Genomic DNA, 15,970 nt, shown 5'->3' with positions numbered 1-15,970 from the left:
TTCACTCAGTGGCACAGACTCCCCCATGCACACCTACACAGGAAACATCTGCCAAAAAGAGTGAGTGAATGGGCCACATAGCTAACCACAGGTGAGCTGTGTGTCGGAGAGAGACAATGCGACAGAAAGTCGGTACTGGCAGCAAAAAGGACAGCCGTGCCTCTGATCACGTTGTTTTTTAAACACAGGCTGTTGTGTTTTGTTCCCTCTGTCTGTCAAGAACATACTGTTTCCCCGAGAGACAAAATAGAAACTCAGGCGAGGGAAAGAGATGGAATAGGAGAGGAGAAGATGAATACAGGATGTTGGTGGGGGCGTATGTCCTCCTGGTTAATGGAACATTCATTTGGCCTGTCACGTTTTCCTGCAACAGGATTGTTTATTACAGAAGGAATCTGTTTGTGAGGGAAACACCGGCTGACCCGTCTCTGCCGCGTATTATGCTCATATATTGTTTGATTTCCTGTACAAAGTGTTGTTTCTCTGGCCTTATGACTTTTTGTTTGCTTCACAGTATACACGTTATATTCTAACTTTTTCTCTCCTTGCAATTTTCTCTCCTTCTGTTCATGTGTGTGTGTGTTTGTGTATCTAGACATTGGTAGCTGGCTGCAGCTATTTGGCTTCCAGCTTCATAATGTTGTCCCTGGTTTCCCAAAGCCTGAAGTGGGCAGAATGGAACAAACATACGAACTGATGAAAACCCAGACAAAGACACAGGACTGGGACTCCAGCAAGGTGAGCACAATCACTGCTACAACTGCAGCTGCAGAAACCTAACCTCATGTCCCTGTGTTAACTGTTTAGTTATCCTTTGGTATATACCAAACATTTGTCTTATCTATTTCTGTTTACATCGAAATACAGACTCATTTTGAATGTAGGGGCTTATACAATACAGACATATATCCAATCAAATGTGGTTCGGGGCAACTTGATGCCCCTCCCATGATATAAAACCACATTTGACGTTAAAGGTCGTAGTCACCAGCAGTGTATTGTCTTAGTAGGAAGTGCATTTTTCGATGTTCTTCATCATTAATGTCATGCAGCTCACTGGTTGCTTGGATTTGTTGAGTTTGCCAGTTTAACAGGGGATGCATCGGAGTACACAGTTTGTTCTCAGTATGAAGTAAAATGTGCCATAAATTATCATGGGAAGGAATATGAAATAAAACAGACTTTTGAAAAAATATCTCAATAATTAAATTAAGAGAAATTCTGATAAAAGTGTTAATATGAGTAACATTTTGTGGGCTTTATTTATTTGACAAGTTATTGATTTATGTGTATATTCGACAGTCATTTATTCATGTTTGTGATAATTCCTTTCATAGTTACTTATTCATCTAATTAATTCAACACTTTGGATGTTCATATGGATGGAGGCCAACAGTCCTCCACAGAAGCATAAAGACACTAATTACCTGCTAATGATCTGCCAGTTATGTGACCTCAGTTGTTCTTCTTGATCTGCATCATGGCTGAAACCAACACCACATTAATAATGAGTGTTTTCCAGAACGAGCGCTGAAAGGATGAAGCTAATGAAGTTAATAGATTGATTGATTGTCATTAAACGTCACTTAGCTCGAGCGTTTGCAAGTTACAGCTTCTCAAATCTGTTTTATGTCTTTGTCATGATCAATATCTTTGGGGTTATAAGTGAAAATATTATTTTGAATAAACACTTACCTGTCATGTTAATCAAAAATGAAAATGATTGTTAATATATTGTGTACCAAAATACTGCAGATTTCATAACATAAACACATTTAGAACAGTAAGTGGGTGTTTCATAGTTAACTGTGCTCCACTGTTGTGTAAAACCTGCTGGTATTAAAAAAAAAAATGTCGTTAAATTTTGTAACTGCAGTTTGCTTTGATTAACGGATTTGGACCGTTTTTGGTTTTTTTGCCAAACAGCAACAAAACATTAATTTAATTCCAAAGAGAATTGTTTTTTTTTTATAGAATACTTTATTACTGCTCAACACTAATAACCCCTTTTTCACAACAGACATTTTGAAAACTCATAACAGGAAACTCGCGTGATTAATTACATAATCATGACTGCATATATATTTTTGCCACTTCCAGTGCCATGTTACCCTGGATACTACCTCTCTGGTGCACTGAAGATCAAACATAACAGTGTCATCATTAATGTTAAAGGTGAAAACGTGTACTGTGAGAGCATGTGACTGCATCCTTCAAACCTCTCTAATTAAAGCCTCGTCTTTTATGCTGCAGGTGGTTTTGGGGATCCAGTGTGAGCTGCGCAGACAGCTGCGGAGCTTCATCTCTCTGGAGAGGTTGCCTCTGGTCTCAGAGCCTGTGGGCTCAACCTGCCACAGACCGGCACGGTCTCCTCCCTTCGGCTCCCGGCCTTCTATTCTCGGCCCCAGCATCCGATTTGCGGTCTCTCACGGTCGAGTGAGCGCTGAGGTCATCGGGGTGGCCAGCGAGGACAGCCGCCGGGTGGCAGCCATCTTGAATGGCGCTGTCCACCTCGGCGGGCTGAGCTTCACCGTGCACGGCTGCGACACCCACCACTTCCTCCAGTCTCGGCCAATCGAGGAAGACCTGGCCCTGGGGTTAGGAGTCGGGGGGCGTGTCCTGGAGAGCGGCGTGAACGTGAGCGTGTCTCAGATGAGCGCCACGGTGAACGGCAGGACTCGACGATTCGCCGACATCACCCTCCAGCAGGGGGCGCTGTGCCTATGCGTGCGCTACGGCGGGAACGAGGAGGAGGAGAGGGCACGGGTGAGGGAAGAGGCGAGGAAGAGAGCGGTGGATGGGGCGTGGGAGAAGGAGAGAAAGCGGGTGGATTTAGGGGATGCAGGGAGCAGGGCGTGGAGCGAGGCGGAGAAGCAGCAGCTGCTGTCCGGAGGACGCGTTCAGGGTTACGACGGCTACTACTCCCTGCCTACGGAGCAGCAGCCGGAGCTGTCCGACTGCCCCTCCAACGTCCACTTTATGACACTGAGCGAGGTGGGGGGCAGGTAACAGAGACACACTAGCAGCCCCCCACCCCACCAAAGACTGCCTGTTTCTACTCTACTCTGATTTGTTCTACTGTTTCTATACTGTATCTGAAAAGAGAAGACGACGACAAAGAAGAACAAGAAGAGAGATTGGGGGGGAAAAGAACTTCCAAATGCCTTTAATTGTGACAAAATGATGGTATTTTATTATTATCGTCCAGTTTCTCCAATTTCTAACAGTGGCACAAGCTGTGTGGTTTGACTGTGGCTTTGCTTTTTGTATCCCGACTGACCGACCGACCGACCGACCGACGGACTGATGGACTGTCTGTCATTTGCTGTTTCAACACTGTTCATCATTTTTGGACTCTGTTCAATATCACTGAACTGTAGAGATTGAAGACTTTCGGATTGCCAGTGAATAATCCACTTCATGACTCGAACCAAGAGCTCTCCGGTTGCCATTTGAGTTCCTACATGGTTTACCTCGGATATACTATCGTTTACATATTGTGTAAGAGAGGCCTTGTCGACTCTGACACTCCCCTTTAGAGAAGGAAACCTCCTGTGGTTTCCCTGCCTCTGGTGTGCTCCAACAGTAGTTTGTATGAGTGTGTATACTTAAAATCAAGAATGTACATAGCCAGTGCTTTCACACTGAAAAAAAAGTGCTCAACTGGAAAATGCTGTTGTTCATAAGTGTCAGTATTGTTAATCAATAGAAAAACAGTTACATTTTTGCAAAGAATTATAAATGGCTATAGTAAATATTCTCGCTGAAAAATCTGACTTTATTGGGTTACAATGCTGATTAAAGTTATTATGTGTGAATTACCAGATTGCTCCTTGGGATTTCATCGGCATTTTTGCTTATTATTTCTCTCTGTGTCTGCTCCCTCTCACATGTCGTCTCTGTCTCTGCGTCTTCCCTCCACACATTTGTTGTGTTCTCTTTGTTCTTATTTCTGGGAGTTTGTAACTTTCAAATCTGTGCTGTCATTATCACCCATCATTATGACTCAAACTGAGATATGCATGAGAAACCTGCATCTGTCAGAGGAAGAAGCAGAAGAAGAAGAAGAAGAAGAAGAAGAAGGAGGAGGAAGAAAAAAAAAAAAAAAGGGGGGGCACAGTAGAAGGGAAAAGAAATGTGACAGCTGAGGCTCAGCGAGTGGGTGGTGAGTGCAGAAGGGGCAGGACCTGGAGTTGGCTGTGCTGTTCTCTACAGCTTGTCTCCTCTCATTAGGAAATGCCAATCAGACTACATGTGAACCACTTCCAAGCCTTTCCCTACCAAAAAAAAAAAAAAAAAAAAAAAAAGTTAAAAAAGAAAGTAAAGAAGTTTGTTTTTCTCTTTTAAATCTAGCTACCACTAATCCCCCCCCCACACACACACACACACTCGCCTCCCTCCCGCCGTCACTCCACCATCTGCCCACCATTAATTGTTTGTGTTTCTCTCCTGGGCTGCAGATGACAGAGACACACAATGCATATGTTCTGACTGCGAGCAGGTGATATACATTCCTGAGTAGCACTTTGCTGATCGGCCGCGATGCACCTTCCCTTCTACACCATATGCTCCGCTAGATACTGTCCAACCTCATCTCCGTGGTAAAAAGATGGAGGGGTCCGGTTGCTAGGAGACCGCTGCACTGAAGAATCGTCAGGGCTGAATGGATGCTCTCGCTCTCTTTCTCCCTTTCCCTGCATCTCTCTCTCATTTTTTTTTTTTTTTTTTTTTCCACGAGGCACCAGTAATGTCAATCAGATGAAGCAGTCAGCATTCTCTCCATGGAAATCAGTACTTCAATATGTCAAATTGAATTGTTTTCCCACATTATATGTCAGATTGAGGCCCGGGTGTGTGTGGCTGTGTACACATGACCTTATTTAAAGAGTTTATTTCAAGCAATATCATTTATTTCCTTTGCCATTTACACAGCTCTATTGCATTAAGAAAACAGAGCACAATAATAGTTGTCAACTTATGTACGCAGTAATGAATATTAATGTATCAGCAGTTGGAATATTTTACATAACATCCCTTAAAGTTCTGGGGTGCTTTCTGTGCTGCATATCCAGACAAAATAGAGAAAAAACTGGAAGGATCTGAGTCAGAAAAAAAATGACATTTATTTCACCCACAGCATGCAAAATGAAGCACGGTGGAATTATGCAAAGACAGTTTGTTTGTTCATAGTTAGATCTGTGGTGTGCTCGGGGTTTGCCCCTAACCAAGCATTTGCTGCACCTCCTTCTTGTTTCTGTTTTTGTGTCCCTGAGCACCGTGCTGCGTCTGTTGCTGGAGGTATGGGTTGGGGCTGTTGAGTGTTGGCGACAGCCTGTTCTCGGCCTCTGTGTATGTCTCCGCCCGTCTCTGAGCGGTGATAGGGTAGAGCAGAGACATGGCAATTCCTTGTCCAGGCTTCTCGAAAGTCGCTATCAAGTTCTTGATATGCCGGAAATATCGTTTCTGCACACCAGGACTGGTCTGAAACACGTGAAGGGGGAAAAAAAGCAGAGGAGGATTCAAAGCAGCTCCATCTCCACATCAAACCCCACGGGGGAAATGAAGAGGACAGGACAGGGCCGTCATGAAATGAGCTCTCACAGATTCACCTTATAAAAGACATCAGATGCGCTGACAGAGGAGGCAGGGATACAAGTGCACTGCACAAAGGGACGGATAGGGAATCCTGGCAGTTATATTTTTATATACGAGGTCCACTGACTCATGTTAAACACATGAATTGGAGACAAACAAATAACATGACGCAGAAGAAATAACAAAAAGGAAGAAAATATACTGAAGATATACAGAAGGGTCTTAAAAGTAAAATTCAAAATGCAATTACATCTCAAAACATTCACTCCACTGGGTATTTTTTTTATAGTTTGTTAGTCAATAAAAAAACATTATTTTACTATTTAAGTGTCCCATTATTTCAGCAGCTTTTCTTGTGACAGAAAAAAAATGGAATAACACAAATGATCTGCAGCTTATAGTTAAAAGAAAATAATTTGTTTTTGTTTTTCAGCTTTTTAAGGAGTCTTTCAGGGAGCTTTATATTATTTCTAATTGTTAACACATCAATTTTCGGTTTGTTTGTTTGCCTACAACTGTCCCGTTCAAGTTCAATATCTAAACTGTTATTGCACTTTCAGAGACGACTGTAATTTTGTCAAATAAGGACTTTTAAACAAAAAAAAGCATTGTGTCTTAATTCTGTGTTGTCAGTCACGCTGCGAGAAATATTTGAAATTGTGTTCTTTGAATGCAATTTCAAAATCATTCAATCAGGCATCGCTTCCAGCAGCGCAGCACTTTGGATGTTCCCTGTCTCCGGCCACAAGTGTTACCTCTGCTCCTGAGAATATTTCATTAAAGTGATTGATATTGCACATGAATAATGTAAGCTGTTATTGAGCTTGTAGTGGAATTCTTGTAATTCAAGCCTTATTCCCACCTCAACCTCCCGCCCCCCTCCGTCTGTTCGCTTGATGCTGTCAGTGAAAATGAGCGAGGGTAAAATGTCGTTACAACAGCGTCGAGCTTCGCCGTCAGAGAGCGAGACACAGCCTTCAGATGTCTCTATACATTCCCATCTCTGGGTGTTTGCCAACCCTCAGTGCTCAATTACATATCCTATCAGAAATGCTGTCAAATACAATTCTACGTTTCCCCATCTCTGGAATATATGCTGATGCTGTGGTATCTTAAATTTGAGGTGGGGTGGAAGGAGGTGGTCTGTCTCACAGGTTGTTATTGCTAAAGAAAAGAAAATGTAACCATTCCTCAGGGCTGTCATTCCTTTAAAAAAAAACAACAACAACAACTGTTTGCCACAAATTCACAGCTTGTTGAATTACGCTGGCACCAAAACAACTTTTAAACCAATAAGCACCGTGCTCTGCTGCTTCTCAAAGGTTTTTTTGGGTTTTTTTGGAGGGGGGGGACAGAGTCAGCAGAAGAATAAAGACTGGAAACGGGATAAAATGTCTCACCTCTGCAGCCCAGGAGCCTGTGTCATCCTTGTGGAGTCTGTATGTGTACACATATCCTTTGCACCTGCACACACACACACAAACACACACACACACACACACACACACACACACACACACACACACACACACACACACACACACACACACACACACACACACACACACACACACACACAAAAGCACCTTTGACCCATGAGTTCATCTTTCAATTGAATGAAATGAGTATTTGCCCCTGCTGTCACCATCACTGCTCCGGTGGGACTCTTCATTTCACACTTAATAATAGACCACAGTATTTTTTTTGGCTTCACTTAAAACTCATTCGGTTGGTTTACGCCTTTGTGCTTTTATTTTCTTAAACGTGAGTGGATCAATAATCTCTCTAACAGCAGAAAATAGGATTATGTATGTGTTGATGTGATTATGAGGTCTCAGTAACAGCCTAAAGAAGCAGAACAAAGACAGATATTTGTGTTTGTACTCACAGCACACACAGGCAGAAGACGTCTGGCACAGAGTCACTGTTGCGGACGAGGTAGCACCCGTCTCGCCCGTCCTGCGCCAGCCGCCTCTCACCCTCCTCCTTGCCGATGGGTCCGTGGTAGACAGGCAGGTTTTCCATCATCACTTTTTTGTTCTGCTCCAAAGTGGCAGCACTCCTCTCTCTCTTCCTCGCCTTCAACTTTTCACTGCAGGCAAGGCCTTTTGTCTTCCCTGTATCTGCTTGAGCCTGGGAACACAGGTAAGGCAGCTGTCCAGCCTCTCGTGTTACTTGCCTCTTGCTGTTTCAAATTGTCTGTTCATGGAGCATGAGCTTTCAGATTTTGTCCTCTCCCTTACCCAGACTGATAGCACTTCTCCAACCTATAACCTTTCTGACTCACACTATACCTCTTTCTCTATAAGACACACAAATGTGCGCGTGCACATAAAATGTGGGTTTGTGTATCTCTCAGGAAGTGATTGTATTTTTCGACAGGAAATAACTTTCTAACTGAACATTTCCACAACAATAGAAAGCACATGAGAGGGATTTAAAAAAAAAAAAAAAAAAAAGCATTATCACCCTTTATATACAGGAAAACAAAATTGCTACTTATGCAGTGACGTACACTGTCTGTTTCCATTCTCATGTTGTTTTATCTTTAACAGAAGCTTGTTACACTGTTTCCATCACAGCTTTAATGAATCGTGATGTTCAGTTTTCAGCAATGGTAGATCTGTTCAGATTCTCTCATTTAGCAAAACAGCCTATAGACTCATGTAAAAATACTCGGTTGTTGTTAAGATGTGCATTCAAAATCCTATTTTTACCTGCTAAAAGTACAGAAATAGTATTAACAAAATAACCTTAAAGTGTGAAAGTAACTGATTGTATCTAGTAAGTGATGAAAGAAAATGATTTTTCTGGAGAAAAATAGCCTTGTTACACTTTATTAGATTGTTTTTACAGGTGCATCAGCATTTCACTGTTATAACTGGTGTTGGGGAGTGAGTTTTTACTACTTTGTTATGTACATCTTACTTTAAAAAAAAATTATACGTAGTAAATTATCTTCAATTGTCAATGTAGTGAGAAAAAGTACAATATGCTAATAATATGCTAATAATAAATAAATACTTTTCCTCAAAATAAATATACTAAGTCAGGGGCCAGCAATTAGGTTTGACCAGGGGCCAGTTTTGTTCAGCACTTTTCAAATAAGGGCCAACATAGATTTAAAGGCACAGTTGTAGCATGCATTGACTTTATGTTGTATTTGTTTTCCATTATATTTTTTGAGTATTTTATTTCGTTTTATGTTTGTTTTACGATTGTATTTGAATGCAGAGGAAGGTTTTTCCAAGACTAAGTGGGGAACGGAGGCCTTTTTAACAGTAAACTACCATCTTTTTTTTTTTGGATGCAAATTATCGACAATTATTAAATCATACAAGGTCGTATTTACTGGGATTTTCACAGGCCTTGTACCTGCAGTAGATTTACTGTATGACACCTTCTGCAAAGTGAAAACCTGCAGTTCTTGTCTTGTGGCCTGATGATTTAATTCAGCCCAATTCATTCTTTCTGCAACTGACAAAACAAAGTATCAGCAAACACGTGGACAATAAAGGACAAGAACAGTAAACTGATTTACAGTCAGATTGTACAAATACAATAAACTGATTTGTGTCATAAGAAGACACGCAGATAAGCAGATAAGTAATATGTCAATCAGCTTCTGTTTAAAGGAGTTCTCTTCTCAACATTTTCTCATCAGACGTCCACACGTTCTCAGCCACATGTCACCGGTCTGTCTTCTGTTAAAACGTGCGTCACGGCTGGTCGCACCTGCACTGCAGAACAGTGAGGAATCAGCTAATGAAGCTGTGTGCACAACAAACTCATCCTGCAATCTGTCCTGTCAGTCGGAAAGTTCTGCTGTGTCAAATTAAGGATCTGCTGATTAAAACATTCAATGTGCTGCAGTGACACGCCGCACACATTTTACCAAGCTGGTAGCTCAGCGTCTGCTATGTCAAGCTCCTCTGTCATGTTCAGATGTGGATTATTCTTGGTTTTGGTGCTTTTCTCGACAACATTCACATCACCTTCTGCAGAGGACCCTTCAGGGAGGTGAATCATGTGATTCTGGCATTCAGGACATCCTCTGAGCTGGCGGCTCTCTTGAATGCAGCATTTGTTTAGGATGTCTGTTCTTATACATTCAGAAGTGTAGCCTACATGAGTCATCGGTCTGTGTCACAGCCGTTTTCCCCTCGGCTCAGAAAAATCATGAGCGCTGGGACTCTGGGCCTCTGTCTGGCTAAGCAGGCAGTGGCATCCTTTTCATTGCATCCACAGCTTTTTAGCGCCATCTTGTGGCAATACTTAGAAGATTTAGAGGAATGATCTGCAGCAAGTGGCCGGGGTAAGCAAGGTTTCCTTCCTTTTTTTGGTGCCATACTAATCCATAAAAACATTCGGGCTATCTTGGTTTTGGTAAATAGAAAAAAAGCAGCAACACTTTATCATTTAGTCATGAACAAAAGCCTTTTTAGGATCATCATGTCAGCCCTCTGGTGTGTAACAATCCCTCACCAGTGCAAAACAAAATTACTCCATACTCCATTGGTTGTCAGCTCACAGAGAAACAGCCCAGGGTCAATGCAGAATGCAGCAGATCCATATTGGACACAAATACCAGACAGAGATACATCATTGATTAGATGGCAGCTCCCTCAACCAACACTCCTGGCTGGACTGGAATGCATCATAAGGACATTAGTATGAGATTATGATATCTGGCCTTGATATGTACAGAATCCATGTGAGGCATTCTGGGAGGGGAGAACATCGAAGAGACTGAATGTCCATCTGTCAGGCTAGCAGTAATCTCAGCCTTCTCATTCCCAGCTGGGGGAAGCTCAATCACAGCTGTTACAGGGGGAGATTGGGGGAAAAGGAACATTACAAACTGCAAGTGGGTCGAGTTTCATGAAATCAGTGTGTGGTGGACTGGACTGAAATTATCCACACAATCGCCCATTTTAGTAGAAGAGGAAATCTAAGAAGACTATCATGCAAGAAGACACATTTTTTAGGGAAATATTTGTTCATTTTATTTCTTTAATACAATAAAAAAAAATGTTACAAGCTGATTACACACATAATATCTTGGTCCCCCAAAAGAGGAGTAAAAGTGGCACTGGTATGACTGGTTAATAATTACCCTTATAGCTGTATCTCATTGAGCTCTTAACCTGTTCTGTTCTACAAAGCCAAAATGCTGCAGTTCAGTTCAGGATGCATAAAATAATATTATTTAAAAAACAAGGTGTTGTTTTTTTTTAAAGAAATTAACATGTAACATTTGAAAAACTATAAAACAGAGCTAAAGGCACACTATTAAATTAACTCTAACTTGTGACAAAACCACAGTCAAACACAGCTAAAGCTAAATTTGCCAACTATTACCTGGTTTATGTAATTCAGTAAATCTACTTCGTCTCAACATTTTAGTAATTTGGTTTCGCCAATATCTGACAGCCAGAGGAAAAAGAAAAAAGAAAAAAAAAGCAGAAATGGCTCAAATTGTATTACCTTCACCTAGCTTAGCCTTTAGCTTCCCCTCCAGGTGAGAGGCTTTTTTCCTTGTTGCAAAATAAAAAAAATAAAAATCTAATTTTTCCACCTTTTTAGTTGATATTAAGAATGTCTTGGTAAACTATTATACATTATACATCCAACAGGTAAGGATCAACATTATCATTCTTTTTGAGTTGTGTTTGTTTCCACCTGGTGAATGTATGTCCAGTCTTCCCTCTGCTTTAGCTCGGGTTATTTTGTCTCCTAAATCCTGGGGGAATATGGGGGGTTTTAACCAAGACCTTTGCTCCACCACCTTAGCAAGCACACCACTAATGGTAGAGTACAGTTAATAGCTTTGTCCATCAAAAGAGCTGCCTGCTGTGACCAAAAACTCCACTGTGTGTGTGAATCATAACACTGCTGCTGAGTGCTCAAAGTAAGTGTGAAAAATAACCTTAGATTTCATCTGTTTGTTACACTGTTTCCTCAAAAAAAAAAAAAAAAAAACGTTTACTTCTTCTGTCTTTCTAAAGTAGATATGTGCTGCTGGAATTTGACTTAGTCATATGCTGTCGGTGGAAGAAATATTCAGATCCTTTACTAAAGAAAAAGTACCAATACAGCAATGTAGAAATATGCCTATAGAAAAGTCCTGCTTGAAAAATCTTACGAAAGTAAAAGTACATAATTAATAGCAGCAAAATGCAGTTAAGGTCTGGTCCCTTTGGCTGATGTATTATTATATATAACACCATTATTTGATTAAAAGTGAGGCACCAGTGTGTAAGCAGAATGTTACTGTTGTATCTGCAGGTGAAGCTAGTTTGAACTATAGTTTTATATCCAGGGACAGCAGACAAACAGAAAGAAGAAAATAGTCAATTCTGATAGACAAATTCATTTTGAGTTTTTTGACTTTTTCTCTTATCTTTGATTTCTGCTGAGAGATTAGATTATTTCCACATTTAATGAAGTGAAACCCCGTGACAGATTTAAAGGGAAAAATTACTATTTAGTGGAGCTGTTAACAAGTTCACATCTGAAATGTAAGATGTCAGAAGACAAACAGATTTTAAACCATCGGTTTCCTTTTTAACAATGTGTTATATTTCAAAATCTTATTATAATATCCATTGTGTCAAATCTTCATCTGAAAAGTAGAAGCTGTCAGATAAATGTATTGGAGGAGGAAGTACAATATTTCCCTCTGAAATGTAGTGGAGTAGAAGTATAAAGTAGCATCAGTGGAATTACTTAAGCAAAGCACTTGAGTAAATGTACTTATTTACTTTCCACCACCGGCAACAGCCCCATCTCACAGATCTGTACTTCAGCAGTCATTTGACATTCATTCTTTGTGATGAGAGTGGAGGGAAGGGAAAGTCTCTCTTATGGAGTCGACAGAGAGGAGGGAGCTGCTAGGCAGGACCAGAGGGCTCCACAATCGCCAGGTCTTTGAGGTCACTGAGTTTCCTAGAGAAGGAGCTGAGCCTGGTGCTGAAGGAGCCCCTCTTCTGGCTGTGCTCTTCCCCACGGGCCTTCAAACAAGTATACAGGCCCTTGCAGAGGCCCCCGAGACGGCCCCGGAAATGGTTCCCGATGAAGCAGTAAAGCACGGGGTTGATGGCCGAGTTGGAGAAGCCCAAGCAGAGGGTGAGAGGGGTGAGGTTCTGGATGGCCCAGTTTACCCAGCAGCTGTCCAACCACCCCTCTTGGACCAGCACATCCAAGAAGGTCACGCAGTGAAAGGGGAACCAGCAAAAGAAAAAGGCCAGGACCACGGCGGCTACCGTCAACAACACCCTCTCCAGCCCTCGACCCTCCAGGGGTCTGGCCCCGCTGGAGCTGGGGCTCACACAGGGGGTCGGGGGTCTCTCTGGTTTATTACCGCCCTCCTGGGACTCCAGTGATTTAAAGGAGGGCATGTTGGGGGGGTGTGGTTGTTTCTGCATTCTTAGTAGCCCTGTATCAGCCAACAAATCACTACCAATAGCGCAGTAGCAACAGGAGATGATGAGCAGCGGCAGCAGGAAAGCCAGAAGAATCTTCATAAAGGCTAGGGTCAGATACCAGGTACGATCAGGATATAAGATCACACAGGCCTCCACACCAAGCGCCTCCAGGTGGTAAGTGTCCCTCAGAGCCAAGGTAGGAGCTGAGCAAGCACAGGCCAGAACCCAGACCAGGATGCACGTGAGCCGGGCACGTTTGGGGTTTCGTGAACTCTGGGAACGGAGTGGGTGCACGATGGCCAGGTAGCGGTCCATGCTCATGCATGTGATGAAGAAGATGGACGCATACAGGTTTAAGGTGTGGAGAGTTCCGCAGATTTTGCAGGCGAACCAGCCAAAGGGCCAGCTGTAGCCCTGGGAATAGTAGACGGCCCACAGCGGGAGGGACAGCAAGAACAGCAGGTCGGACATGCACAGGTTCAGCATGAAGGTGTTTGCCACAGTTCTCCTCGAGGCGCCGCCATGGGCCAACACGCACACGGCCAAGGTGTTGGCGATGGTTCCCAGCACACAGATGACGCTGTAGATGGTGGGAATGACTGTGGTCATGGGGACGGGGGACCAGTCTGTGCAAGGGGGACCAGAGGGAGACAGGGAGGTGTTCACATAGACCTCGGTGGATGAATAAGGGGAGGAGGTGGAGTTGAAAAGGAACAGGTCATTTGGGATCGCCATTATGAAACTGGTTGTGCCCTTGCGTCACACAAATTTGACTTCCCCCCTGTCAGTGGTCCAAGGTCAGCTGGAAATAAAACAAAGCAGGAGCACGTAAAAAATTCAGCTGCCTTTTATGGATGAAGACACCGTTTCTCTACCCAGAAATCTGTAGTTGGCTCCAGTGTTTATTAGCTGTTCCACTTGATAACTAATCACAGCACAAAAGCATTACGCCATACTTGAAGTTGAGCAGTAATGAAATATATAGGAGGAGGGTTGTAATCATCTGGCTGCTTATTGGATTCCTCAGAAGTTGTTTTATTGTATGAATTCTTTAAACATTCATGATTTCAATGAAAAAAGTGTGAAGTAAAGTTTAGATTTATTAGTTTTACAGGAATCATAACAGTCACAGATATTGATCCTGTTACAGTGGAGAGACGCAAGTACAGTATAAAGCAGGCAATCAGGACTAATGGGAAATGACATCCTTGAGTAACTTTTTCAACACAAGAAATAACTGCACAGCAAATTCACATCTTTGGAATAAACTCTCTCTGAGTTCAAATCGACTCTTTTTGCTTGAACATGTGTAGAGTGAAAGTAACTCTTTTCTTGGAGTTGATTTTTAACACTTTTCAGGATTTGGACCTCTTTGGGAGTTAAAACCCAACTCCCATGAAGAGTAAAATATACTTTAACCTTGAGTTGTTTGAATGTGAACTTTTTCACACTGTTAACAGTTAACACTTAAAAGTGTGTATTATTTTACATTCATGGAGTGTGATTGTTATATATGTTACGTTCCTACCTTGTACACTTATGGTTTTGAATGATAGCCCCATTTTATTTATCATTATGTCTTCATTGAAATATTAATAAACAGCATGTTTTAACAAAACTAAATATAATTTCCGCCCATAACTTTGATTTAATTTGGTTGCTTTATTCTCAAAAGTTATGAAGAAATAACTAAGGCATCCTGGGAAATGCTACTACAGCAACAAAGCTGGGCAGTCAACCCCGGGAGTCGTGTTGAATCGTGCTCCTCAATACTCAGCGAATGAACACCAGAATATTACTCACCAAAGAGTCTCCCTGAACACAAGCTGGAGTCTAACTTAGAAAATAAACTCCCAAAATCCAACTCTTTGTTTAACTCCAGGATATTTCACTCCAGAAATTTGCTGTGGTAATTAAGCTGAGGCAGTGGGAGAACCAAAAACAACCCTCACTTTGAAGTCGTACAAGATTTGACATATGATATTAAGATTTCTAGCAGTTTAAAGAATTTATTTTACCTGATGTGATCGTGCTTCCAGTCCAAAACAAATCCAGCGCTTTCAGGGCTTCTTTTGGCTAAGATCCATGTCTCACTCCTCCACCCCCTCTAAGAGAAATCTGCACAGCTGAGTACCTCAGACCATATCATGCCTCTGTGTTAGTGTGTGTGTGTGTGTGTGTGTGTGTGTGTGTGTGTGTGTGTGTGTGTGTGTGTGTGTGTGTGTGTGTGTGTGTGTGTGTGTGTGTGTGTGTGTGTGTGTGTGTGTGTGTGTGTGTGTGTGTGTGTGGAAAACAGACTCTGAGAAAACAGATGAGGTTGGGGGGGTCTTATAGCCCCCAAGAGCCTCTTGATGATTGCACAACAGGGAAGTTGCTACACGTCATGCCTTCATCATTACCAAGAGGCTGGACTGTTCCTGGACTGAAGCCAGCCTACATAAAGAGAAACTTTCTATCTTTGTTTTCCATTGTATCCCTCCTCTCTTCCCTCCCTCCCAGAGCTTTCACCAGAAAAGGCCAAAACTAAGAAAATCAAGTCAAGATGTGTGTTAGAGCTGCGTCTCCTGTGACTGCAGACACACTTCCTCGTGTCATACCTGGCACACAATGAATGGGACACTGGTGCGTTTGAAGTGTCAGTCTTGCAGCCCTAACAGTCCCCGCCGGGGCCTCTGACCCGACGAACGGAGGCTCTGTGTTAATTAGCAGAGCTTCGCACTTTGTGTCATATTCCTTCTGCCAGCGGTCAGATAAGCCATGGGAAATATTTACTCTGTATCAGCGGAAGCCAAGCCAAGCCAACCACTGGGGCAGAGGGAGAAGGAGGGGAGGCCCAGTACGGAAGATGAATGAGGAGGAGGACGAGCCGAGAGCGCAGGGAGTGAACGAGAAGATGAGAAGGCAGAAGGGAGAGGAAGACGAGGAGAGAAAGCGGAGATGCCCTCCAG

At 42.5% G+C, this 15,970-nt stretch overlaps 3 protein-coding genes across 3 annotated transcripts in view; 1 reads left to right on the top strand and 2 right to left on the bottom strand.

Annotated features, from left to right (window-relative positions):
• The window catches only part of tenm1 (teneurin transmembrane protein 1), a 171,487-nt gene extending 167,666 nt beyond the window's left edge, over positions 1-3,821 (top strand). The window contains exons 37-38 of the mRNA XM_069696829.1: positions 596-738; positions 2,254-3,821. Of these exons, the coding sequence (XP_069552930.1) occupies positions 596-738; positions 2,254-3,009 (899 nt within the window). The 3' untranslated portion in view covers positions 3,010-3,821. The remainder of the gene's footprint in view (positions 1-595; positions 739-2,253) is intronic.
• Positions 3,822-4,894: 1,073 nt separating this feature from the next.
• Positions 4,895-7,894, bottom strand: LOC138619987 (SH2 domain-containing protein 1A-like). The gene is made up of 3 exons (XM_069696855.1): positions 7,484-7,894; positions 6,996-7,059; positions 4,895-5,481 (listed from the first exon to the last, which is right to left on the bottom strand). The coding sequence occupies exons 1-3, from the start codon at positions 7,621-7,623 to the stop codon at positions 5,221-5,223; spliced, it is 465 nt and encodes a 154-aa protein (XP_069552956.1). The 5' UTR covers positions 7,624-7,894; the 3' UTR covers positions 4,895-5,220.
• A 2,898-nt stretch (positions 7,895-10,792) lies between these two features.
• On the bottom strand, positions 10,793-15,270 carry agtr2 (angiotensin II receptor, type 2). Its single transcript, XM_069696804.1, has 2 exons — positions 15,041-15,270; positions 10,793-13,824 (listed from the first exon to the last, which is right to left on the bottom strand). The coding sequence occupies exon 2, from the start codon at positions 13,755-13,757 to the stop codon at positions 12,489-12,491; it is 1,269 nt and encodes a 422-aa protein (XP_069552905.1). The 5' UTR covers positions 13,758-13,824; positions 15,041-15,270; the 3' UTR covers positions 10,793-12,488.
• Between the last annotated feature and the right edge of the window lie 700 nt (positions 15,271-15,970).

This window comes from Brachyistius frenatus, unplaced genomic scaffold, assembly GCF_029030835.1.
Source record: "Brachyistius frenatus isolate BFR_SWC_R1_liver_20210118 unplaced genomic scaffold, ASM2903083v1 Contig_22, whole genome shotgun sequence".
Classification (NCBI taxonomy): Eukaryota; Metazoa; Chordata; class Actinopteri; family Embiotocidae; genus Brachyistius; species Brachyistius frenatus.
The sequence above is the reverse complement of the archived record's forward strand: the minus strand, read 5'-3'. Positions and strand labels throughout refer to the sequence as shown.